This window comes from Echiichthys vipera, assembly GCF_963691815.1.
Source record: "Echiichthys vipera genome assembly, chromosome: 1".
In the NCBI taxonomy this organism is placed as follows: Eukaryota; Metazoa; Chordata; class Actinopteri; order Perciformes; family Trachinidae; genus Echiichthys; species Echiichthys vipera.
In genome coordinates, this window is record NC_139826.1 from 28,147,664 (window position 1) to 28,175,157 (window position 27,494).

General features: G+C 39.1%; 3 protein-coding genes across 3 annotated transcripts; 1 reads left to right on the forward strand and 2 right to left on the reverse strand.

Moving 5' to 3' along the window:
• Positions 1-322: 322 nt before the first annotated feature.
• Positions 323-9,575, reverse strand: dcun1d2b (DCN1, defective in cullin neddylation 1, domain containing 2b; the record flags this gene model as incomplete). Its single annotated transcript, XM_083925259.1, is given in 8 exon segments — positions 323-3,628; positions 5,296-5,392; positions 5,747-5,829; positions 6,802-6,932; positions 7,187-7,355; positions 7,430-7,646; positions 9,520-9,560; positions 9,563-9,575. Coding segments are annotated over 8 exon segments (828 nt in total). The 3' UTR covers positions 323-3,551.
• Positions 9,576-11,056: 1,481 nt separating this feature from the next.
• On the forward strand, positions 11,057-20,924 carry tmco3 (transmembrane and coiled-coil domains 3). The gene is made up of 15 exons (XM_083912267.1): positions 11,057-11,144; positions 12,060-12,156; positions 12,852-13,165; positions 13,865-14,032; positions 14,814-14,993; positions 15,108-15,308; positions 15,421-15,549; positions 15,826-15,918; positions 16,057-16,243; positions 16,567-16,684; positions 16,779-16,974; positions 17,085-17,235; positions 17,596-17,675; positions 17,775-17,924; positions 19,639-20,924. Exons 3-15 carry the CDS (start codon positions 12,908-12,910, stop codon positions 19,750-19,752), a joined length of 2,025 nt encoding a protein of 674 aa, XP_083768393.1. The 5' UTR covers positions 11,057-11,144; positions 12,060-12,156; positions 12,852-12,907; the 3' UTR covers positions 19,753-20,924.
• A 2,090-nt stretch (positions 20,925-23,014) lies between these two features.
• Positions 23,015-27,432, reverse strand: LOC310953191 (potassium-transporting ATPase subunit beta-like; the record flags this gene model as incomplete). Its single annotated transcript, XM_083922148.1, has 7 exons — positions 23,015-23,173; positions 24,166-24,258; positions 24,697-24,759; positions 24,857-25,062; positions 25,158-25,271; positions 25,389-25,517; positions 27,321-27,432. 7 exons carry the CDS (start codon positions 27,430-27,432, stop codon positions 23,015-23,017), a joined length of 876 nt encoding a protein of 291 aa, XP_083778274.1.
• Between the last annotated feature and the right edge of the window lie 62 nt (positions 27,433-27,494).

Sequence of the window (27,494 nt, forward strand, 5' to 3'; positions counted from 1 at the left end):
TTTAGTAAGGATGCCCCCTGATCGCCTCCCTAGGGAGGTGTTCCAGGCACGTTTAGCTGGGAGAAGGCCTCGGGGAAGACCCAGGACTAGGTGGAGAGATTATATCTCCACACTGGCCTGGGAATGCCTCTGGATCCCCCAGTTAGAGCTGGTTAATGTGGCCCGGGAAAGGGAAGTTCAGGGTCCCCTGCTAGAGCTGCTTCCATCGCGACCCGACCCCGGATAAGTGGTTGAAGATGAGATGAGATGATGAGATCCAATCAAAATTAATTATTCAAAAGAAAGTTCTAAATAAAAAAAAATGCAGTCATCACACTGAAGATCAAGTTGTATATTTTAGCAGCAATTTTGCATTTGCACTTTTGATTCTTTCCGAATTAGATTAATATCAAGGTATTACTTTTAACACAAAACAAGCCAATATCTTTGGTTGTGACAACAAAACAAGCGCTTATTGTCAGAACTAACCTGGTAGACAGAGGTGCATCCTTTACAAGGCTGTTAAAAACAACATGCTTTATTGACAACTTTCTTAAAGAAAACAATGTATGCTATGCTTCTGTGACAAAACATAATATTCTGTAAATACTGTTTTCTTGCTGGCAAAAATAATACTGTTGTAATGATCTGCATGAGAAACAGTTGACCACACATTTGACAAATAAAAACGTACCAAATGTACCATATTACTGTAGCTAATGTTCTCGCTCCTGAACCACAGACAATGTCAGATAATGAAGTCAACAACAATCAACTGGGAAAAGCTTTCACACCATCTTGCTGTCTTGACCATGATAGGTTTGTGCACAACTTTGACATACAGTTATAAGGGATATTTCATTCCACCAACACATATTTAACTTGCCTAGTTACAAAAATCAACAATATGACACATTCAATGTTACAGTGACTTCTTTGCAGTCATGATGAAGCTGGTTTCTTTGCCACCCATCTGCATTCAATCTGGGATCAGAATATTGATAAATTCCCATCCTGCTCCACCCAGCTTCTTAAAGTCTACTTCATGTGCATCAATATTTATGACTGAACTCTGTTTACATAAATATGAAGACTCGAATAGAAGTTTGTCAACATCAGGGGAGAAAAAGGCATTTTCCCCCCTACAGTTGGATGAGAAATTTGATGCAGGGATTAAATCCATCTGTATTTCAACACATGGCACAGGTTTTAACCTGGTGGCAGAACAAGATAGCATAGTTAGATGGCAAAATACTGATGCCTGCTGCTCACTGTGATTGGGAGAGGACTACAGGTACCTGACCTTGTGTCACACTCTTTAGCCGAGTAAGGGGGATGCATTCAGTGTTGAGAATTACACTTAAAGAGCCACACTAAATCGTGTACAGTGGAAACCCCTAGATGGCAGCACAAGCATTGTTCTCAAAGTGCATGTTTTTCTCTGTGGTACTTCTATGGTACTTAAACGTGTCCCCATGGCACTACAGTCGCCAATGCGTGAAAGCAACAGACTACAATATCACACAAACGGATAAAATACTCTTAGCTGGGATGTGGATGTTCATTTTAAAAAGTCTAGCATGTACTGTAAGTGAACCTAAGTCAAGTAAACTGAGTAGCTCTGTAGCTGTGCACAGAGCTTCCTGATAAATAAAACCTACAACAGAAAAAGTGTAAAGTATATCAGTGCAGTTTGCAGAGTTGGCAAATCACCTGTTCCTGGTTGCAAAACCACTTAGGCTAAGGTTGCCCTTAAATTTTCATCTAATGGGGCTTTAGAAACAAAAACGAGATGAATAAAATGACGTAAGGATTTCCTTAGGATGTTGTAATGGAAAAACCCTCTCCACCCATTACCAATTATTTTTAATAGGCATGTGAGAGCCATGTGGAGGGAATCTCAGCCAACTTTTTTCAGTATTTCGAGTAGTGCTCATTTAAGTATTTTAAGTATTCCTTTATGCATTGCTAGGACCATACCAATCTTTTAAAAGTGAAATAATTTATGGAACATAAGAAGATGGCTGAATTTATGCTGATAAAAGAGAAGATACCAAGACGTGTTTTTTGCGACACCCAGTGGACACTATGAGTGATGTGCAACTTGTTAGAGTTTTGACCGTCAGTCCATCTTCAAAATCTCTACAAATCTTAGTTACATTAAGTTAAGAAATTAAGTTAAATTGACTTTAGATTGTGTTCTCTCCGAATTCCCAACTTCTTTCTAGTTTATTTTTATATTCTTTTTGTTCATCATTTTAGAGACACTAGCTTTTGTGGTAATTAACGCTGTCAAGTAACATTAAAGGATAATGAAGAGAGTGAAGCGCAGCCATGGTAACGGAAGTGCATGTGTGCTGTATGACAGTAAGTACCGTGAAAGTCTTACTCTAAACACTTTAGCAAGATTTAACTTAAGAGGCTTTATGCATTGCTTGTACATGAACCCCTTAGCTTTGGGAAATATGATGCATAAGGGAGAAATTTAAGGTAGTTTATGCAACCGGGAAAATAGAAAACAGTCGATGTGCCAGTCAGTCAGTCAGTTTCTCAGCAGCTCACACACTGTAAAACTAAAGTCGAACAAGTATGTAATGCAAAAGCACTTGATCCTTAATACTTATGTATTAATTTAGTTTATAAATGATATTACCTTTTTTCTCAGATACACATTCTTCTTCCTCTAAAGTTAAATCTATTCTTATTCCTATGGGTATAGCATTTTACAACTGTAACAATAGTGATTCTGCTGGTGCTGAGCTTGAAAATATGCGGCACTGTCCAATTTTCAGTGTGAATACGAAATGTGGATCTGAACCTTTTTCACTGTCGCTCAGTTAAGGTGAATTGTAATCTCTTAACTTCTAATTATAATAAAACCAAATAAAAATATTCAGCATTGTATTGTAAAAGAGGCAATACGTTTACCCTCCCCCAAACACTCACATGCACACACACGCACACACACACATATGATCTAGCACACTTTCTCTCTGCTCTCAGTATGATTGTTAGAGAGCCACACAACCGCAATCTCTGTGAAAATAATGAAAAGTATTTTTACCCCCTCCTGAACATCCATGGCACTGCTTCACACCAGCTGACAAAACATGCAGATTTTAACACACTGTTCCATTCGAACGGACAACGTAAGAGGCCACATCCTACTGCATCTATAACTTAATCCTCTGCGTGTGCTAAAAGTTCACCGTTACTGTCCCTCTCACTGTGCCGAGGGTGCAGGTTAGTGAGCCAAGTCCGCAGCAGCAGTTCGAAGCCACACCCGTTGGTGTTTTCGCCCATGAGCAACGAGTTTTAGGGTGCCCATCATTTCCATATTGCAATTACAAAGTCTGCTCCCCTCCTGCCTTCCTCTCTGGACTGGTGTTCCAGGTCACTCCCCAGTCAAGGCATCATTATGCAGCTGGAAGAACAATCTTAAGGACAAGCTGCAGACAGGCTTATTGAGAAGAACTCTCTTTTTGGCTCATTTGTATAAAAATCCTCATTCAAAAAAAAAAAGAAGAAAATTGGGAGAAACACAAACTCCATTCGATGCATGAGGCCGGACACTATGTCATGTTGCGCTTATTCATCACGATCGGTCGAGCAAACTCCACAAAGTCATCTATAAGGACAGGCCACGCCCCTGAGGAAAGAGAAAAACACAGAAAATGAATACAATCTATTACAACGACTTTAGTGGACCAGGTCATCACGTCGCATTAACATACGGATCACTTGAAAGCAAGTTGGTGTGGTCTGGTTTAATCAAGGTGACTGACTGAATTAGCGTATAAATGAATGAATGAATTTTATTTTTATGTCTAGTCATTTCCATGACCCATCTGTTAGGGAGGAATTGTTGTGTTGCCAGAAAAGAAGACAAAGTACCAGAGTCCTGTATGTCTTATGTTGGAGGAGTTTATTTATACTTGATGAAGGAGAACAGAAGAGTCATCCACACAGCTCAGATACTAAAAGGTGGACCAAGAAAGCAAGGGGAGTTGTGTAAATATCCAATTGGCTATAGTGCATAAACATGTTGATAAATATTCCCACCAGCTCGAAAATGCAAAGAGTTACCCAGTGATGGTGAGCGTTATCCTCTAACTACAGCTGTGTCTGCAACCTGCCAGAGAGTGAGATTGAAGGCGCAAAGAGAGAATGTGGCCTTGGCGTGTAGGGCAGATAACTGCACACAGAAGTAATCTAACAGAAGTCCTGTAATTATGGCTGTCCACTTTAATAGAGAGGCATTGATTCATTAACTACACAAACTGTCCAGGGAAATGAAATATTCCCTAACACCATCCCCCAAACACACCCAAGACTGCACCGACCTGTCCGTGTTCAAAACACAATTCAAAACTCACCTCTTCAGAACCGCTTTAATATGTGATTTTAACGTGATTATTGCTGTGTGATTTGTACTTCTAGTGAGTATTCTGAAAAGCACTATATAAATAAAATGTATTATTGTTATTATTATTACTCAGACACATTAAGTTACAATAAACCAAAACATTACAGCATGTTACACATTTCTCTAGAATTGTATTTTATATGATATTACGTGACAACAAAATAGATTGATTGTTAATCCACCATCATCTATCAGCACAATACATTCTTTTTAACCAAAGCATACAAAACATACACATCATCCAAACATAAACATCCCGCAAATAATGCTGCAAGAGATACCCCTAAATGGAAAAACAACAGCTATGCAAACAGCCCGATAAGCACAAAACACAAATCCGAACAAATCTACATACAATCGTGACAAACACTGTAGATTTGATCCAGTCATAAACCAACAGTCATCCATTATCAGAAAAACGACTATATGTGATCAGCAAGTGTTTGTCTCTCACGGTGGAATAGACCACTGAAATGTATACATAGTTTTTAATTTTTGTTTTTTTCCAGGCTCTCAAAGCCTTTATTATCGCGTTGAAATTTCTAATATACAATGCAATTGTGAAAGGGTTAAAGGACGTGCTGCATTCTGAGAGCAGATGGTTGTCCTCATGACACCGCGGAGCAGGGTGAAAAAACAAACCCCCCTTTTAATTTTGGCGCCCTTGTCAGTCAAACTGGCCCTGGTCAGCTCAGCGAGAGACACCGGGAGACAAAAAAACATATGACGACGGGATAATAATTTCATTTCAAATATTAAAAGATTTTACGTAAAGCATATTCCTATCCTAACAGTGAAAACATAACGGTTAAAATGAAGCATTTTCAAACCTCTCAAGACTTTGTACAAGCCCTGTATACACATCACTTTACCCTGCTTAACAGCCTCACCTTCCTCATCGTAGTTCGACATGTCGTCTGCGATCATGTTGCCAAAGTCCAGGAGGAGGTTCCATGTGTCCTTGGGAATTGAGCGCTTGTGATGCTCCTGAATGCAGTACAGTAACAGGAAGGGAGTGGGAGTTTATTATATTATTATAATATTAGAAATCCCTGTGCATTTAAAGTCAATCCAAAAGTCTGGAAATAAATTCTACCTTAGTGAAACTTAGTTGTTGTTGTTGACAATGTGTTGAATGTACTGTATGGTTATTTTTTTAGGCTGTTGTTTGTGTTGTGGTATTTGACTTTTCAAATTTTTTCAAATAGCTTTACTTCTCCACATGCAGCATGAAATGAGATGGATAGATTAAGCAAAAAACTAAAGACATACAACATTTCTAGAAACGTATTTATGTATTTATATATGTTATTGTGGTGAAACAAAGACTTCCTCTCTCACCAGCAGGAAGCAGTTCCAGAGATCCAAAAACTTGAAGCGACCTGTGAGAACTAGATTCCAGTAAGCAACAGCCATCTCGAGGTCTAGGACACAAAGTAGAGTAAGATTTCAACAGGTTTCTAATTTAAAGGTTCCATATTAGGCTTATTTATAAGTTCATAATTGTATTTTGGGTTTCTAGTAGAACATGTTCACATGCTTTGCATCATACATAGTGTTGGAGGCATTTTGTATTGTGTTTATTAGAATGAAGTAAATATGTTCACCTGTGGTACTGTATGTGGAGTAAGATAATATATTTCTGTACTAGTCCCACAAAGGGGAAATTTCCTTATTACAGCAGCAAAGTTGATAGCAAACATAAAAGAAGCATCAATAAGAAACAATACATTGTAACAAGCAATATAAACAAGGACACACAAAATATATTAACAATATAAACACAGGGAAATGTAAAAAATAAGAATAATAGGAACAATATATACAATATTTTTAAGTTTACACCATGGCACAGAGGAAATATTAGTATTGCAAGGACGCATAAATAAGTGAAGCTGTAATCAGCGACGAAGTGTTGTTGTTGTGTAGTTTGTAGTAGTTGTTTGCATGGTTTGCAAGTTATTTTGTAAAAGTGCGTTCTGATTGCCGTCACTGTTGATGGACCAGCTGGTGAACAAATTTATGCACATGCATGAATATATACGGATGTTTGTTAATGCGAATCATTCCAGCAACACACTACAAAAGGGTGCAGCATTAATTATGCAATTACTGGTATAGCAGCCTCTAACGACTTTACCGTTTCTTTTATTGTCAAGTCAAGTCATCATGTATAGTGTAGTTGTGACATCATTACTGTACAGAAGTCCTGACGGCTCGTTTAAAGGCACAGTTTCTGAAAACAGGCTGTGTGCTTTTCTCTGTGGGATGAGCGTTTTGATTCTTTCACAGTATTTATTCAGCACCTCAACCTGCTTTATACATTTTTTTAAAAAAATCTTACTTTTCACAATATGGGACCTTTTCAGAGGTTTTCTTTTGGTTCTTACACTTACCTAAACCTTTCTGGCCGGGGTTCTTGGCAAAATTGAAGGTAAACTGATAGAAGTCTTTGAACTTCCCTGTGTCTTTCAGCTCCTGTTCTAGTCTGGGAAGGATCGCCTTGAGTTTTTCAGGACTGTCACAGCTAGAGGAGAGATTAAGAAAAAGACAAAACAATCCTATTATAATGAGTCATGGTGAACAGCACACACATGAACAATGCAACAGTTTGACGTTTCTGACCATCTATACAGTTTGAAATTAAATATCTGTGCTCAGACAAAACAAAACAGTTCTACAAACAACTTTTTCAAACGTCTTACAATCTAAAATCACAACATGATGTGTGGCGAATGCAGTGGCATCAAAATGTAGGTTTTGAGTATCAGTGTTGCTCACCCTAACTCAGCCATGCCATCCAGGAACTCTTTCCTGCTGAACTCGCACTGCGTGGCCGCTCTGAACTTCCACGCCACCACAAGTATGCTCATGCTAGCTGGGTCCAGCATCAGGTCGTCACAGAACTGCTGGATCCCATCAATGCCTATCTTGTTCTCATCCTGGGGGTCTGCAACGACAGCTGGGAAGAGTGAGCAAAACAGACCAGACAAGGCAAACTAAAAATAAGTTTGAAACACTTGCCTTTGTATCGATTGTAGAGCTGGTCCAGCCTCTTGCGGTCCACAGAGGTTTTCATGGATTCTTTGTAGTAGAGGTCTGGATTCTGGAAGTAGTTGTCTGTGGCGACTTCTAGTTTCCAGTCATTCTGCGTCAAGCAGTACACGGCTGTCCTCTCCCCGGCCTGTGTGAAGGACATGAACTGCCGAACCTTGTCCTTCTGCGATGACTTCAACTTGTGCTGTAAAGCAAGCGGACACACCGGGTCAGTGCAGGGCTGGAGTAACCACACACACACCCCACCCCCAACCCATTTAACCCAGAAACCACCTGTTATCAGAATACTACTGTACCTGTCTTATGGCAAGCAGTTTTAACAGGTAATATCTGGACTGGATATGTATCGCATATATGCGTAATTCAGTTCTTTCCTAGTCAAAAAGAAAATTTCAGATATCCACAACATCCGACTAATGACATCATTTTTGCCATTCATGTGTATTGGGCTTTCAATAATCTAGATATCCACAATTACATGTTAAATGTCTTATCTTAATATATCTTAAATATCTGTAATGTCATTCTTACTACGAATAACTACCATTTCAGATATCTACAATCCAATTATTACTAGTCACCATTTTAATTTCAGATATCTCAAATAAAAAAAAACATTTCAGATTTCCATAATGTAATTTTTAACTATCCAAAATATATTCTGACTAGTAAACATGTAATTACAGATATGTAAAACAGCACTTTTACCAGTAAGAATGGCATTACAGATATATCCAGAATGTTGAGTCTAAATATCTAAAATGTAAATGTGGATATTTAAATTATTTAAAGGCCAAATACACATGAATGGCAAAAGTTATGTAATTAGTAGTATTAGTAATAAGTATGTTGTGGATATCTGAAATGACAATTGTAGATAGGAAGAATGTCATTGTGGATATGTTTAATTATAATTCTTTAGTAAGAATCCAATTTGACAAGGAGAAATGTTATTACGGATATCTAAAATGTAATTACAGATAGGAGCGTGATTCTATTAAATGTTAAGACTGCTTTCCATACCTGTCCACATTTGTTAAGAATATGAACCATATAACCACAATGTCACATGAAGAATATTAAAGCTAAATTTTAACACAAGACTTAGGGTTAAAATACGTTTTGTTTATGTTTTATGCTGTGCTTTAGTAGAGCATGTGACCAAACAAGTTATCAAATCATCATAAACTCTCACACACACACACACACACACACACACACACACAGAGAGAGAGAGGCCTTCAGGACCCCTGATCATCTGGACCCCTGGGACAGACGCTGATCCAGCCTTAGGTTAATGGGAAGCAGAGAAGTGGAGTGCAAGAACATTTACACATAAAACACAAAGTCTAAACTTTCTGTACATTTGAACAAGAGTGCAAGGATTTGGTTTTCATTAAAACTCTCCTGGCTGGGAACTAGATATTCTACTTATACTCTAAACAAACACAGTTGAATCTGGACATTCATGTTTAAAATCACACGTGCCATAACTATAAAATATGGTAATTATAAAAAAAAGACTCATACCAAGCGTGTGACAGCCTATTTAACAGTATAAAACACTGTCAGTTCCAAATGCACCAGCACAAGGTTCCGTTAGTTAACAAAAACACTTCCTCGTGTTTATTTAATAATAAAGACGGTTATCTGGGGTTGCACGTCTTTTGCAGAACTGCAGACCCGACCCACCCGATGATCAAACAGCAAATTCACCGTGGCAGGCCAGTGTTTTGGTAAGTTTCCCCGGGAAGAGGGGACGTTTGATCCCGCGGGCTCTCTTCTGACCCGGGGCAGAACTACCGGCAAGGAGTTACCAAAAAGGGAAAGGTACGTGCGGCAAGTGCGGGGTGTCCGATCTTAAAATACCAACTGACCTTCGATATCCCTCATAATCCCGACACACATCACCCTGGCAATGCGACACTTGGCCGAGGGCACCCCGATCTCCCGTGTCGGGGTGTCCCCTTAACGGTTGAGACAGCCGTTACCGGTTTTTGGACGGGTTTAACGGAGCTAAACAATTGCCCCAGTTTCTCATGTTTAATCTTACCTACCATTTTATCATACGCTGTTTTGGCCCACTTGATATCCAATTACCCCTTGTGCGCATGCGCGAAAGAACTGCGCTACAGTAGGGGGCACTGGGCTCATGGGAAATGTAGTTCTGTACCGTGTGCAATTCAACAGACCCTGTGTTTTTTAAAACACCTCTAACCTCTGTCTTTGGCCCACTTTCTGCATTAATAGACTGATAAACTGTTTTGGCAAAAATATGTATTTGATTTAAATATTTATTTCGAATATATGAATAAAATTAAAACAATAACAATAATAATACTAAAGCTTATTGTCTACTATTATACAATTGCAGACAGAAAAAGAAATACAACATAAAAAATAGAAAAACAATTACAAAAATAATTAAAGCAAAAAAAAAATAAAAAATCACATATTTGAAAAGGAGTGAGAGGGAGCATAACTAATTTAATCCCATAACCTTCGCCATAATTAGTTGTATTTAACCATTTATTGTATTTATAATAATTATGATTTGTAATATATATTAATCACCATTTATCTTTGCGTTATACACCTATATAATAAAGTAACTCTACTAAAAAATAATTTACAGAAAAAGGTCACATCATAATACCACTACATTAAAAACAGTTAGTTAGAAAAAAGTAGTGTTAAGCAACTCCCATATTGTTGTCATTGTTTATTTGTTTGAATTTGTTTTTGTATTTAATTTAATAATAATATTAATATATTTTATTTGTAAAGCAGTTTTCAGTGTTAAAAGCAATCCCATAGTGCTATAGAGTAAAATAAGATTGAAAACAGGTTATAAAACAAGGACAAATAGGTCTAGTGTGTATATTCTATCTATAACATGTGGCTGTATTATTTGCACACTGGTTTTATTTGTTTTAATATGTATTTTTGCTGACTGTCTGCTTGTTTTTAATCTGAAATAAAGATTTCTAAAGCGAAAAAAAAAGAAAAAAACTACAACTCCCACATATCAAAGCTGGTCAAGATGTTTCGGAAGTAATCTTAAAAAATAGATCAAAGTTAATCAACGCGATTATATTAAAAACAACAACAACAACAACAACAATGCAGCAGTTGTTCCGTTACAGCCGCGGTTTATGTTATCGTTCCCATGGTGACATGCCTTTAAACGAACAAACCGCTGGTTTTAACGCAGCTAACTTCTGTAGCTACAGTTAGCATTTGGTGTCATGGGAGTGTTTGTGTGGAGTCAGCTGGCTGGAGCTGGTCTGACAGCTCTGAGGAATGTCAGGAGCTAAACACAGCTTTACTTTACAGACTCCTGAATAGAAAACAGGTTGAACTTTATACACATTTTTTTTTTTTAAATGGTTCAACTTCAACAGGGAACAACCGCAGTCGTACCTACCTGACCCGAAGTAACGTTAGCATCCCATTTGTTAGCACGGATAAATGTTACCGAGGTCGAAGTAAACATGAAGTTGGTCGTAAACCGGTGAACGCCTGTGTGTGTGCACCGACTCTGGCTTCAGCTATGTGGCAGGGGAGGAGGAGGGGTGTCGGTGGTGGTGGTGGTGTACAACAGCATGATTGTTCCCTTCTTCTTCAGCTTCTCCTTCAGTCGTGGAGTGGAGAGAGACAGGAAAGTGCACACATTTCGCAGGTAGTTGCAACTTTTATTTATTTATCTGTTTTTGTAAAGAACTTAGTAATCTTTGTTTGGGACACTGAACTATTTCATTTCCCTAACCGCCCTGAAACATCATTGAAGTTTGGATGACGTTACTCTTGGCTGCCATGATTTAGTCGATTTGCATCGTAGGGATGACATATATTTTTCCCATTTGCATGTTTTGTTTTCAGATATTGATATTTATGATTTTAAATGCATCTATCAGTAAAGAATAACCTCCAGTTCTTTAGTGGCCAAAATTGAAAACCAGTTATAACTTCAGTGCAGATCAGTTGTTGCTAAATGTACCTAAAAATTACTGTATTTAATTACAGCTTTGTAAAAGTATTTATACTTCTACTCCACTTTCAGAGGAAACATTGCACATTTATTTGGTAACTTAAGTTTCTAGTTACTTTACAGATTAGGATTATTTATACAAAATATTACCCGCAAATGAAAGAACATGTTTTAGAATAAGCTACACAGCAATAAATAAAGTAAATAAGATTAGCCCCACCTTTATAAGCTGCAACATAAAAGTGATATTTACATTCATCTATTGTTTTCGTATTCTATTATAGTCTATTATTAGACTAATTATAGTCTAATAATATAATATTCTGAAATTGAGTCTGCATAATGAGTACTTTTTGTGCTTTAAGTACATTTTGATGCTAATGCGTTTCTACTTTTACTTAAGTAACATTTTGAATGGAGGACTTTTACTTGTAACAGAGTATTTTTACAGTGTGGTTTTACTACTTTACATAAGGAAAGGAGTAAGAGTACTCCCTTCACCACTGATTTTCAGATTAAATTTTTTCTGAGCATCTCATGAAATATGACGCACTGTTTTTAGGTTAATCCACCTAACAGTAATTGAACTGTGCCATTGATTTCTAGCAACAGTAGCAGAGCGGCTGCAGTCCAGTTAAAGGAAGACGGATAGAGGAGGAGTTTGGAAAGTCAACATTGCTCAGCTTGACTCATGCTCACAGAGGTGCGGTCCAGCTTGGGGTGTTAGTTGAATGCATTCAGTCAGTAATGTGTAACCAAGCACATGATGTCAGGGTGCGAGTGGGAACGCTGTTCGTGTTAAAGCGGTTTCTTAAATTGGCTCAGTTCTTAAGCTTTTGTATTCCAAGCATAGATTAAAAAAATGCAACATCACTAGTGAAGCCAGAATAACAAGCACTACTGGAATTTAAACATGTCAGAGCTTAGTCAAGCCAGAACTAAAAGGTGCAATTAACTACTAAAAGCACCCACTGGGACAGGTTGCAGGTGAGTATGCACAGCTGTTGTTTAAACTGTTCAGCTGTGATCAGAAGATCAAACTGTCTCTTGAGATAGTAAAAAGCAAAAGAGCACAGAGAAGCCCACAGAACAAGAGATTATCTATATCAAATTTTGGGACTAATATTGTCACTATCTGCGTTTTTTTGGTTAGCAACATATCTCATGAAAGACCAAAACAAACAATGTGTTAGTCCATTTCCCCCCTCGATGTTTGTGGACAAAGACGGAGCTCTATGGCACAAACCCAAACATGCAATATATCAGGCCTTTGATACACAGACCCTTAGAAAAACATTCATATATCACCAGATCAACCCTTAGACTCTCCTGTTTTTAATGTTTTTTTTTTTTTCTGTCTATCATTGTTTTACAACCATGCTCTTTATCTATTCCTAGATCTCTTTCTCTGCATCAATCTTCACACTCAGGTGAAGACAGAAGTGGAGGTTTGGATGCAGGTTGTATGTTGGCTACTGTGCCTTGGCACGGCCGGGGCTCTTGCTGTGCTGCAGAAGGACCAGGTGGCCCAGCATGCCCTCAAGTTTTTTCGGAGCAAGGGGGCCATGCATGGCCACAGCTGGGTGACCATCAACTGCAAGAAGCTGGTGGGTCTCCTGCGTCAGAAGAATGTGGTGGTCAGGAAGTTGGCAGCCGCTGCTGATGCTGTTAGACGAGACCGGGCCCTTTCAGAACCAGAGAAGCTCTTCCAGGTATCAGAATGAGAATAAATACCATACAGAGCCTCGGTAAAGTACATAGTGTGTTAGACATACAGTCTGCAACTCTTCAGGGTGGTGTCTTTGTCTGTTTGTGTGCTGACACATATCTTTTGTCACAGTAGCTCAACAAAAATACCTGTTCATATTTAATACTTGAGGCTTCACAAAGAGATGCCCCAGTTAGATTAGAGCTGCAACTCACAATCATTTTCATTCCGCATTAATCAGTACGTTTTTTTTTAATAAATTCATCTTGGGGTTTAAAAAGTGTCAGAAAACAGTCCAAAAAACCCAACCCAAATATGTATGCAAATTTTCACTTTAGAATAGCTGGAACAAGAGAATATTTGGCATCTGCGCTTGATTAGTGACTTAAATGATGAACAGGTAATCAAAATTGATTGGTTATTGATCTATCGATTAATTAAATTAATTAAATGGCTTTTTGTTAAATCAGTAATGAACATTTTAAGCCAAATCTAATGATTATTTTTCTCAGAGTGAAGACCATTTTTTCCCATTTTAACCCATGTTATCTGGAACTATTAAGTCTTTTCTAATCTCTGATGAAGAGACGTAAATTACTCTGCTCTATTGTTTCAAACTAAAGGCAACATACAGGGGCTTCAAAGAGGATGTCAGATATTTTGCAGTTTAATGACTGACTGGTGTCTCCTGGTCTGCGTTCAGGTTCACACTCTGGAGGTTTTCCAGAAGGAGCTGAATGAAAGCGAGCACCTGGTGTTCCAGGCCGTGCACAGCCTGCAGAGGGCGCTGCAGGGAGACTACAGGGACGTGGTCAACATGAAGGAGAGCAGCAGACAGAGGCTGCAGGCCCTCAGGGAGGCAGCCATAAAGGTGAGGGCGTCGTGGTCAGAAGTGTTTCATGGAGACTACGTCAGGGTGCCAAAGAGAGGGGCAGATACATGTTGTACCCTTCCAGTCTAAGTGAACTAAGAAGAAGGCGTTTCCGAGAAGAAGCAGAGTAACACATTTATAAATGTTTTCATATCATGCATAGAAACACAGCTTTGCTAAGGCATGCATGCTGATTTTGTGAGGCGACAGTTCAAACTTATTTGAGACATTTGCTGTAATCATTTGTGATTATGTGGATAGGGTTATTTAAATTAATTAGTTAAATATATAACAATAGTACTGTAAATTATATTTAAAAATTTGCGAAAAATGGCCATCACAAGTTCTGGAAGCCCAAAGTGTCTTTGAAAATGCCTTGCTTTGTTTGAGAAACAGCGTAAAACTCAAATGTATTTAATTTAAAACAATGTAAAACACATGAAAATAGCAAATCTTCACATTTGAGGAGGTGAAACCAGAAAATATTGCATGATTTGAACCACTGAATTAACAAATCCATTATCAAAAATGTTGATTTGTGATCAGTCTGAATTATTTCGGGTGGACTGTTATTTCAAACTAGTAAAATAAGTTATTAAAGACTAATTTGTTATATTGTGATGTACAAACATGTTAGACAAATATTGTGACATTGAAGTCAACCACATCGCCGACATCCATGTCAAAGGCAGTAACGTCATGTGTAATTGTATGCTTTATGTGTATGCAGCCACATGTGTCTCCTACCCGTCTGTAACGTTACACACCTGTCACCTTTTAGGAGGAGCAGGAGTATGTGGAGCTTGTGGCTGCTGAGAAGCACCAGCAGGAAGCTGTTAAGAGCGCTTTAGCCCAGAATAAGACGCTGTCAATGCTTGATGAGATCCTGGAGGACGTCAGGAAGGCAGCAGACCGGCTGGAAGAGGAGATCGAGGAGCACGCCTTTGACAACAACAAACAGGTCAGTAAAAAGTGTTCACACACTTTGGTTACATATGTTTTGGACACTTTGAGATGCCAACTCCAAAGCTGAAGTTGTGCGTTTATAATGTAGGGCCTTCTGTCAAACTCATAGATGAAGGGAGTAAATGTTGAGGCGGTGTTGAGAGTTGAGGATTATGAGGACAGCGGAGGGAAGAGGAAGAACAAGTCCAAGCAGAAGGAAGTGGAGGATGACCTGGGACTGAGCATGCTCATAGACTCGCAGAACAACCAGTATGTCCTGACCAAACCACGGGACTCCACGATGCCAAGAGCCGACCATCACTTCATCAAGGTCAGTTTATACTTTCCGCTCATCTCTCTATATGAATTTGTTTTGACTCCTCAATGAGGCATAAAAGAGGGCGGTTTTTAAAAATTAATTAAACCAAACATATTTTGTGCAGGACTTGGTGTCGGTGGTGATGTTGTCGCTGCCCTGTGGTTGGATTTGCAGTCTGATCAGTCTTCCTCCCATGTTTGGATATATTGTCTGTGGGGTCCTGCTAGGTCCCTCTGGCCTCAACAGCATCAAGGTGTGTGTGTGTGTGTGTGTGTGTGTGTGTGTGTGTGTGTGTGTGTGTGTGTGTGTGTGTGTGTGTGTGTGTGTGTGTGTGTGTGTGTGTGTGTGTGTGTGTGTGTGTGTGTGTGTGTGTGTGTGTGTGTGTGTGTGTGTGTGTGTGTGTGTGTGTGTGTGTGTGTGTGTGTGTGTGTGTGTGTGTGTGTGCGTGTGCGTGTGCGGTCAGATCAGACTTTAAGAACGACACCAGTCTTTGCTACTGTAGTTGTTCATGTCGGTGTGTGTCTTGCAGTCTATGGTCCAGGTGGAATCTCTGGGGGAGTTGGGTGTGTTCTTCACTCTCTTTGTGGTGGGATTGGAGTTCTCACCTGAGCGACTTCGCAAGGTAAACAAGAGGATTCAAACTGTACAATAACATCCATTTTCATCAAAGACCATACATTATAAGTAAGCCACTCCCACTAATGGGAAAACATTTTGTATGGGCAAATGTGTTAGTTGATGACCCTTTTCTTTTGTGTAGGTGTGGAAGACATCAGTCCAGGGGTCATGCTACCTCAGTCTGTTGATGGTCGGGGCCGGTTTGTTGTGGGGACAAGTCCTGCATATCCGACCCACCCAAACTGTCTTCATTTCCACTTGCCTCTCCCTGTCCAGCACTCCACTTGTGTCCCGCTTCCTAGCAGGGGGGAGCAGAGGGGACAAAGAAGGTATGTGCGTATGGCTGTGCACATAAATGAACATAAAAGCAAATTTATATATTGAGAGAAATTGCTTGAATATTTCACTTATATTCAGACTTGTTAATAGCTAAGACAAAGGAGCTTTATACAGTCCATGCCGTTGCTCAGTAGGCTCTTGTGATTATCCAGTAAGCTTAAATATGAAACGATTTGAAGAAAAATAGCTGTCAAAATAGCATTTAGTCTCAGTACTTTAGTTAAAGAAAATATAGACCCACTAGTACAAATGTATTTAGAACCATTCTTTATGACCCAACGATCAATAATGTGTGTATGCTTGTGTGAGACAGGTGATCTGGACTACAGCAGTGTTCTCCTCGGGATGTTAGTGATGCAAGACGTTCAGCTCGGCCTCTTCGTCGCCGTCATGCCGACTCTGATCCAGGCACAAAGTGGAGACTTGGACAGGTCAATTAGCCTTTTGTTTCTTTTTCGCATGTGTCCTCTCCTCAACCAAAAACACAACTTATTTAAATCTGTTGTCCCCTACGTGACAACACAGCTTCCTGTTTGGAAGTCTCCGCGTGTTTTACCTGCTGGCCCAGGTCCTGGTCTCTCTGGCTGCTGTGCTGCTGCTATGTTTGCTACTCAGATCATTCCTGATTGGCCCATATTACAAGAAACTGCATGCTGAGAGCAAAGGCAACAAGGAGATCCTAGTGTTGGGGGTGGCAGCTTTTGTCTTTTTCCTGCTTACGGTACGCACTCTGCTTTTTTTCTTATTTTTCCTGCATTTCTCAACAAATATTTAGTTTTTTGAGAAGCTGTGAAGAAGCTCTTTGTGTTGATGTTTCTCTCTTTACCGCAGGTGACAGATTTTTTGGATGTTTCCATGGAGCTGGGCTGTTTCCTGGCTGGAGCTTTGCTGTCCACACAGGGCCACATGGTCACCACGGAGGTCATGGGATGCATTGAGCCGATTAGAGATTTCCTCGCCATCATCTTCTTTGCCTCTATCGGTCAGAGCCAACATGTCAGTTTAAGACAGATCTCAGCTTTGTTGTATTTATTCTCACTGTGTGTGTGTGTGTGTGTGTGTGTGTGTGTGTGTGTGTGTGTGTGTGTGTGTGTGTGTGTGTGTGTGTGTGTGTGTGTGTGTGTGTGTGTGTGTGTGTGTGTGTGTGTGTGTGTGTGTGTGTGTGTGTGTGTGTGTGTGTGTGTGTGTGTGTGTGTGTGTGTGTGTGTGTGTGTGTGTGTGTGTGTGTGTGTGTGTGTGTGTGTGTGTGTGTGTGTGTGTGTGTGTGTGTGTGTGTGTGTGTGTGTGTGTGTGTGTGTGTGTGTGTGTGTGTGTGTGTGTGTGTGTGTGTGTCTCACTGCAGGTCTCCACGTGTTCCCGACATTCGTGCTGTATGAACTCACCATCCTGCTGGTGCTGACACTCTCTCTCGTCATTCTGAAGGTACAGCACTTTTGCTCTCTTTTTGCTCTCCTCCAGTTCCCTTTCGCCACACTCTCAGTCCCTCCTCTCTCTCACTTTACTCCTCATTTTTTCCCCCAGTTCATGATGGCCGTACTGGTGCTGTCGGCCATCTTGCCTCCAGGCTCGCGACACATACGGTGGATCGTCTCAGCCGGTCTGGCGCAGGTCAGCGAGTTCTCCTTCGTCCTGGGCAGCCGCGCACGTCGTGCTGGCATCATCTCCAGAGAGGTCAGTGATGACTTAACATGTATATACGTTATTTTGCTCTTCAGACAGACAAGGGCTCAGGTGGCCGCAGTGCATTTTTATATTCACTACTGGAAATTTATTTTGGTCCTGTTAATGTCTGTGTCAAGTATTGCTTTTTCATAAAAAAAATATTTAGTCTGAATTCAATATTTAAAAAACAGTTTGAAGGGTTTGACAATGACTTTTTGTCGCATTCTGTTTACATTGTACCAGCAAATAGCGGCCGGCGTTGCAGGTTGCCAGGGTTGTCTGTTTTTCGGCTACAGAAACAAGGAATCATTTTGAATTTAGAGCTAGCCAGCTAATCGATTACAAACCACTCAAAGAAAGACTTCCAGTTAAGGACTGGCTAACGTTAAATACTGTTGTAAAATTGACACACTCGGCAACGAACCTGACAACCCGACCAGCTAGATGGCGGTGTTCTGCTCATTCTCCATATTCAACCTTTAAACAACTGAAACGTTTATTCGAAGGCTGATCCTGATCAAAAAGACTTTAAAATCAATTCTGAATTATACAGTGAGACGGAAGTTCAGCTAAAAAAAGGTGAATAATATGCTCTGTTTTTTTAATAAGAGTGTCGTAGAAATGCTATTGGTATTAAGTTGTAGCCTAATTCTGAAATGAAAACATGAATTAGCTTTTTGGCTGCTTTATAGTTGCAGAAAAAAACAATTACGAGGGTTGACTGGTGAGATGATCACTAGAGCAGTGATTCTTATGTGCGTTGTTTCTATTATCATGACGTGTTTTACAAAATGCTTGATAGTTGACAAATATTTTAAATCTATAATACAGGGGTAGCTAACCCTGCTCCTGGAGAGCTACTGCTCTGCATGTTTTAGGTTTCTCCCTGCTCCAACACACCTTATTCTAATGATTATCAAACCTTTGGCAAGCTTCACCTGCTTGATAAGGAGCAGATCATTAGACTCAGGTGTGTTGGAGCAGGGACAAACCTAAAACATGCGAGGCAGTAGCTCTCCAGGAGCAGGGTTGGCGACCCCTGCTATAATAGTTCATAGATTTCCGTTCTAATCTAACAAATCTTTAATTTTTAGAATCTGCAAATACGTTTAATGCCTGTCTAATATCTTTCTAATACATTTGTCTTGTGTTCTTTCACATAACTAAGACTATAGAAGTATAAAATTTAAATAATGTTTAGGGACCTACATGAAGGGGTCTGCTGTATATTCTCTTACTTGTAAGAAAAATTGAGAACCTCTGCACGAAAGAATCCTCTTAAAATTACTGTTCACCTCTAGAGGTGTCTAACCCGTAGATAGTTTTGGTTTATGTGTCCACGTTTTGAGACATCTGCCACTGAGGTTCCTGTCATTGTGTCAAGTGAACAGCACAAATCTCTGAGACGGGTGTCTCAAAATCAGGGCTAATAAACCCACAGTAATCTGCGTGTGTTGAAACCAGTTGTAATTGAATTGAACCTTTTAAACTTTCCTCTTTTTTATATGTAACGACCATATACCTATGTGAGGGATCAGTGTGGAATACAGTCTTAAATTCTTGATTGTTTTCCATTAAAAGTAAGATTTAATACAATATTATGACCCTGGTAGACAAGATATAGTCCACATATATAGTATAATATTCAGTATTGATACAATGAAGGTGTGTTTTAATTTTAAGTACAAAATACGTGTGAAACAGTAAAAATCTCTCTGCTCAGGTGTACCTGCTGGTTCTCAGCGTCACTACCCTCAGTCTGCTGCTGGCGCCGGCGCTGTGGAGAGTCACAACACACAAATGGGTTTCCCGGGCCGAGCGCAAAACAGTCACATGACAAGACCGGCTTCAGGCCGAGAAGGTTTCAGCATAGCTCCGACAAAGCCGACGGCGAGAAGGTTGGACCCAATCTTCCTCTTCTTGATTTAACAGACTCAGTCCAGTGCAGTTTTTCCTCGTCAAGAGCATGAAACCTGGACCTTTCAAATCCTGATTTACAGTTTAAGCTCTTATTTTATGACACATGCCAGCTGCTCGACAGCTCAGTGGAGAAACACAAGTACTTGAAATTTTCCCTGGTCTGATGCGTTTAACGCACTTTTTCCTGCGTTATAAAGAGAAACTCTCACGCTCTACTGTACGAATGAAAGTCAATGGAATTCCTCTTTTTTTTAATCTTCATCTGGTTTTTCTGCACTTTCAGCTCCAAGTTTTTATAATTCCTTGGGAGGGACCAAATCTGAACGGTTAACCTTTTTTCATGTACGAGTAAAATGTTTTGGGTTTTTTTAATGGGGAAAACTTTTGTATGATTTTGTATTGCCTCCATTTTTTCTACATTTGCCCATCTTATATTACTGATTTCATGTTGTTGCAGATGCAAATCCTTGATGTGTAAACCTTCTTTGTGCTGTATCTAATAGATGGCATTTGTAGTTTATTGTAATCATTGTACTACTGTGAATTTAGCTGTGAGGACTCTCTTTTTAAGTGTTACCTGAAAACTACAACAATTCCTTTTTTTTCTTTCTTTTTTAAAAAAAAGACTGCATTCATTTTTTCAGGCTTTCCATTCCCTCAAATGTAAACTCTAATATAATACACATTAGTAAAAAGTAAGCAATGGAGATAATATATTAATATATAAATATTAGCGAGCCGCTCACGAGAACTGGAAAAGACTCATCAGAATATTTACCGATGTTACGTTTAAAGGGAAATCCTGCACTAGTTACCGTTGAATGTTAAACTTATGTGCCTGCTCAACACTGCTCTGCACTAAAGCCTTTGTGGCGTCTCCTGCTGTACATGTCCTCGTCTTATGTCTCATAATGTGCAGCGTGTAAATGTGTGAGCTATGTATGTCGACACACATCTTCACTTTTTGTAGTTTACATACACGTGTTGGTGGTCATGACTGATGCTCCCAGACATTAAGAAATGCTGTTGTCATAAAAATGTTGAATTTATAAATTGCTGGATTCATTCATTTATTTATTTATTAAAACAAAGCTGACAAAAGTATGTCTTTGGTTTGGTCTGTATTCAAGCGCAGTAAAACCTATACAAACAAAATCCCAACAACCTTATACTGCCTCAGAAAACCAGGTACTTACCCTCTATCAGTACTTGTTATACAGATTTCTCAGCAATTTCACTTCTAAGCAACAAGAGGCCTGTTTAATGTGTTTGATTTATAGACCTCCTATATTAAATCCCGATTTTATTTTGGTCTTTTGTTTTATTGTACCGAGATATGATAGATTTTTAATGCTCAGTGATTTCAATATCCATGTCTCCCCTGTTTTGATTTTTATTACTTTATTAAAGCTTGTAAATAATTCTCATAAGCCAGTGGGCCGACTCATACCGATGGTCACGCTCTTGATCTGGTCCGTGCGTCGGGCATATCACCAAGCTCGCTGGAATTTCTAGACTTCCCGCCATCCGACCATAAAGCTGTAATCTTCCAAATCTCACTTTCACCTCCTTCTCCCTCCTCCAGTACTTTAATACACTCCACATAGTCCCACCAGGCTTTTCTTGTTTGAGTCCCTTACCGTATTTTCTCCCCACAATAAACACACTGACTGTGTGTGTGTGTATGTGTGTGTGTGTGTCTGTGTGTTCACTGTGTAAGCTGATAACCCCAAAACTCTGCAGTCATCAGATTTGTGATCATCATCCTATTAGCGTTGATACTGCAGACAGTAACCAGTTAGAAATACTATACAGAGCGGTAAATTGCTTTTGCGACAACTTTATCACAGATAGTTTTGTTTTTGTTTTTGTAAACTAAAAAGGGGTAGCTCAGTGCAACTTTGTGGTACTTCTTTTGACATGAATATTTCCATTTGATGCATATTACTATCGCTTAACTGTCCACTGAAAACTGTGTATTTTTTCTGATAAATTGATCTTTTATTGAATTCTTTATTATACTACCATTATAACTGAATTAAAAACTCTTGGATCAGCTGGAAAATGCATGAAAAGTTTACTTTTTGCAGGTAACGCTCATATGATAATATGATGCATTGCTGTAGATTATACCCAACACCAGTATAAAAATTAGCACAACCATCTGCATCTACAGGCAGCCAAGGCTGCAGATTTCCTTTTGATATTGGGTGGGCACATATTAAGTGCTGGGGGTCCTCACTCAGAAAATTCTGAGCGTCAAACGCTATGCATTAATTTATGGTGGAAATTGTTGAAAACCCTCTAAGAGCCAAAACGCGTGTTAAAGTGTCCTCTTCAGTGGCGAGGACGCACTATATGTGCCCTTTTTTTCCCTTTTCGCCCCTCCCCTTCAAAAAGTCTGTGCACGCCACTGTTGGGGGAGACTAATGCACTTGCTCTAGATATTGAGTTGGAGTTGTCCTCTGTGACCCACGTCCCCCCATGAAGCACCAATGAAGGCAAAGTAATATGAATCCAGAAACATTATATATGATATAGTCAAATTCGGACAGGGAACACTTTCCTGCATAAAGAGTTCTTTTACTTTTGATACTGTAAGTAAGTGTTGCTGATAATACTTCTGTATCTTTACTCAAGTAATGTTGAGTTTGAAAGCAGGACTATTTTCACAGAGTGGTTCTGATCTAAAATCTTATTCTGCCACCAAAACTAATCACCCCCAACCTCGAGCTGGAAACTCCGTCAAATACTCTTGAGACCAAACAAAACTTGGAATCAGTTTTTATTTAGAAAGATGTTTTTTTATTAGCATTCGCTACCTTTGTTTGCATGTTCTGCAATGTTGTTTTAAATTTTAATTTTACATTCTCCAGTATGAAGAGAGGAGAGGACTCATGCAGACAGTGTGCATCATGTTACATAACAATACATGGATTTAAAGATTTTATTCTTTATATCATGGTTAAATCTAAAAATCTGATGACAACAACGGTCATGAATCACAACATGACACATGGTGTTTATAACACCACACAGACATTTTACTGTTGAATACAGGTGGTTTAAAGGCTGTTAAACAAAAGTCACTATTGATCTGTAGACACCCGACAGGTTCAATGTTACATAATTACAGTATAATATCAGAATGAATGAGTGAACTTCTTCTCTTCTGCTTCTCATTTCACTGCTTTGAGGGTAAAGATGACTTTTCCTTCATAGGGGTCGTGGAAGTTTTCATAGCTGATCTTCTCGGAGACCACTCGGCACTGGATCTTGGCTTTCTTCTCTCCGACCAGGTTGAACCGAACAGCCACCAACGGGTTGATGTAAGTAGGCTGAAGAAAAGGATGGCCGTTGGTTACTGATATGTGTTTGATTTGTCTATGACATAAAACTGGGAAGAACAGTTTAACATTTTGGGAAATATGCTTATTAACTTTCTTCCTGTTAGATGAGAAGATTGATACCACAAGCTGGCAGACGTTAACTAAAAGACTGCAAACAGGGGGAAACAACTGGCCTGTCCTACCAGCCACTTTAAATAACAGTGTTTTATGGAGAGTCAAGTGACAGGTCTTGTCATCACAATAAGGTTGCCGAGCAACTGGCAGAGACTGCAGGAAGTCACTGAAAATGGTCGTTTTGACCTTGACTGGGGATATATTATTAGAAATGGATGCTTGATTGAAAATGGCGCCTGTTCAATCCAGTGAGAATTGCTCGCCTGGGCATACGCCAAAAAAGGGTCACAGTTTTTTTTTTTACAATGGTGGCCTATCATGGGAAAATGCTTTTTGGGCCACAGAGGGATTTCTGGACCACTGGAAAAAAGTGGCCTGCAAGGCTGCGCAGTGGCGCCGTAACCAGTTCTATTAATACATCCATGACCTTTGGATAGAGCCAGCACTCAACAAGAAGCAAGTGAGCTTATTTCCCAAAATGTCAAACAATTCTTTTAATTCATAAATTAAATATTAATATCTTGAGAATCTTGACGTGACACAAATGTTTTCAACATGAATGCATTAACATCTGTTTGTTAAACTGGTTGTGAATCAGAAGTGCCTTGCCTTTTACACTAATCAGATTAACCTGGGGGTAATGTCGCCTCTATTGACCACTTGTCTGTGGTAGTTTGGTTAAACAAGTTTATTTTGGTGAATGCACTGTATATTTTGTGACACAGGGTCCCTTTACAATAACTGAAATTGTACTTTTCATATTACCACAATCCAAATGACACAACGAGTGTGGGACCTTGCCTGGCTGGTAATCCAGCCCTTCCTTTACAGAAAACATTTTTAACAACAAACTGATTCTCACTCACCTGTGCCTTACGTCCGTAGTAAGGGAAGTAAGAGAGATCCATAATTCCCCCATCAGGGAAATACTCGATTTTGGCCACATTGTTTTGTCCGTCCTAAACACAACACAAAACACAAAGACACAGAAATTAATCATATATAAACCGTATGCAACCTCAAAAGGAACAATAGATGAAATAAACACAGTAAAAGCTGCTCTAATACAGCGCAAACTTGAGCGAGAATAATAACTAGAAGGCCAAATTCTAGTCTGTCAACCATGACGGAGTATTTGGGCCACTGTTGAAAAAAAATATACAATTGTCTGAGATTTTGAGAAGTAAGTCATTGTAATATGAAAAAAAGACTGCAATATTTTGAGGATAAAGTCATAATAGAACAACCATAAATTGGTGAATAAAAATCCACCTGAATGCAGTAAATTAAGTTTTCAATGCTAAAACCTTTTTGCTTAATATGTGTCTCCCCTTATGTTGAAAGTAAATCTGTCCCCTTCGTTTAATTTCAGTGTGAAGCATGCAGTTGTTACTCACCAGTACAGTGCAGTTGACGTATAGGGGAACTTTAGTTTGATTAGTTGGCAAAAAGTTGATGATCTGCAGAGACAAAACAGAACATTCACCTGTCGTCATGGCTTTTTAATGTTGCTTTTTTGTTCTGAAAGATCTATAAGGACATATGAATGAACCCTACTCTGTTCATCTTAATAATGACACAAGGCATGCTGCAGTTGTAGCCAAAGGTCGGGTCCTCAAATCCTGAGCAGGCTCCCAGCATGCTTTGCGTGAAGGGGCATGCCCACTTGGTGTGGTTAGGGGCAGAGAAGGTGTTCTGGATGAAGTACTTTCCCTTTGTGCAGTTGTGGTTGTTACATTCAAGCTGCTTGGTGTCATTGTAGGCTGAATGCGTGGGACAGAAAGAAAGATTTAGACGTCTTGTTTTGTGTTAAATATTCAGGTTACTGCCCAACATGGTGGTGTGAGTTATTACTAACGCTTCAGGAACTCATTAAGGATGTTGGTCATCTTCATCCAGCTGGCCTTGTCTGATGTGTTGTAGTTGATTTCAACGATTTCCTCCCCGTACGTGTTGGGCCACACCATCACCCCTGAACAGAGAAGCAAACAAAGAACTAGTTAACTGAGGTTTAAGTTAAGTCATCATCATATTGTTGTTGTTGTTGTTGTTGTTGTTGTTGTTGTTGTTGTTGTTGTTGTTATGTTACCCGGAGATTTTAGTTGGTCTTGGTAGTCCGGGGCGTAAGGACACAAGGTGTACATGAGCGTCCAGATGGCCAGACAAAAGAGGGACGTCATCACCACGTAGAAGGCCACATAATACAGACTGATGTACACTGTAAAGAAGAGCGTTTTTTTTTCAACAACACAATCAGGTTCACCTCTCTTTGTTTACGTTCCCCTCTGATGTTGTAAAAGTCTTTATTTTAAAGCTTTTTTCTGCTAGTTGTTCAGAGTATGTTGTAAAATAAAGGAGAAAAATCCCTCCTGTTTTTACAGTATACACTCACGGCAGAGGAGGGCCTGCCGAGTGTCGTTACAAAGGTGTATGTCTACATTCATTTGCAGAGGTCAAGGTGTCCTCTGTTGATATGAGCTCAATTTAATCTGATTGTAAGATCAAACAGGGGAGGGGGGAAGGACAGAAAAAACAAAGCTTATCACAACAGCAGGCTTATCTCTCCGTGTCCAAATGCTGCAAACACTCGCTGTGGTGATAGTAAAAGGGCAGGAAATGTCACACGTAACAGTAAGCCCATGATGTGTTTTTGTCTTTTACTATAGAACACACACACATACACACATAGTTGCATGTACTGTATGTGGTTCATCATTTACAACACAATGCTCACATGCCCATACGCAGTGATGGAATGTATCTGCGTTCACATTTATTTGATTTCCTATTTAATTTATATTTTATACAGAAAAATATATGAAGTTCTTAAAAAATATAAACCAATATATATGTATATAAGGTAGTTTAAAATACCTCCACTTCTACCAGCTGCATCACTGAAATGCTGCTCACTCTTTAAGGCTTTAGTGACAATATTCATCCACTAACACTGACATAAGCCATTCTGTTGCATAATGAGTGCCTTATATACTTTATGTACATTATACATTTTATACTTATAAACTTAACATTTTAAAAGAAGTACTTTCACTTCTAACGGAATAATATTGGTCTTGGCTACTTCTACTGTATGTACATTGAAAGAGTTATGGGTTGCTTTAATACATGAAAAGGGAATTTTGTTCTAAAAAAGACTGTTACTTTGGTTAATACCCACTTGATTTGGCAAAATAAGACCACTGGATGTTAGATTCTCATTAGTTTAAGCTAAACCTAAGAAAAAATGGTGAATCATGTCCCCAGTATGGACAATAGAATATAAATACTTTATTGATCCCAAACTGGGAAATTGCAGAAGAAAAATAATTACAGATTCATAACTCTTCACATGTACATTAGTGTATCTGAGTATTGTTTTAAGAGGGACTTGAAAGAAATCTGAATCTGGACTTCAACAAATCTTTGCAGTTCTTCAGTTTAAATACTGGACAAACACTGGATATTTGTTTCAGATGGACACAATGATACAAACACACTTTACATAGTATTATTATATTTTATCAGTATTCTATTGTTTAATATATTTAATTCTTATATTTTATCATTATTTTATGTTTTAGATCGTCATTACATTTTACTTACCTGACTTTAAAAAAAAGATACATATTTGTTGGAGCATATTTGGGGCAAGCCTGAGTTTCACCGTAATTGTTTTGCATAGGATAATGAAGAACTAATGCCGAAGTAATGCCGTTAAAACCCAGTTTGATTTTTTGGAGTCTCACATTTGACTTGAAGGGCCTTCTCCTTTTGTGTTCAAAGTAGCTGGGGAGATAGGTGTTGCCTAAATGTTTATTAGCATTCGTCACCAGCGATTCAAGACGATCGATATAAGAGACAAGCAGACCTTCACCAAGTGGCACATATCTGGATATTTCCTCAGTAGTGCTACAAACTACAGCCTCATAAATTATACTTCTAGTTTTGTATTTAATACAGAGCTATTGTATTATATTATTATTTAATGTTGCACACGAGAGATTAATGAAGTTATAATTACCCCATTTCTCTGGTGTTCTCCCCATTAACGTCCCATTGTCTGAGTTCCAGACAAAACGGCCAAAGTCTTCACATCGTTGCCCACATGTCCTCTTCTCCTTCAAGGCGGCCATGATGAAGCTCTGTGCAGTTAAGGATCCACAGCAGACCTTTTTCTTTCCTTCTCTAAACTCTA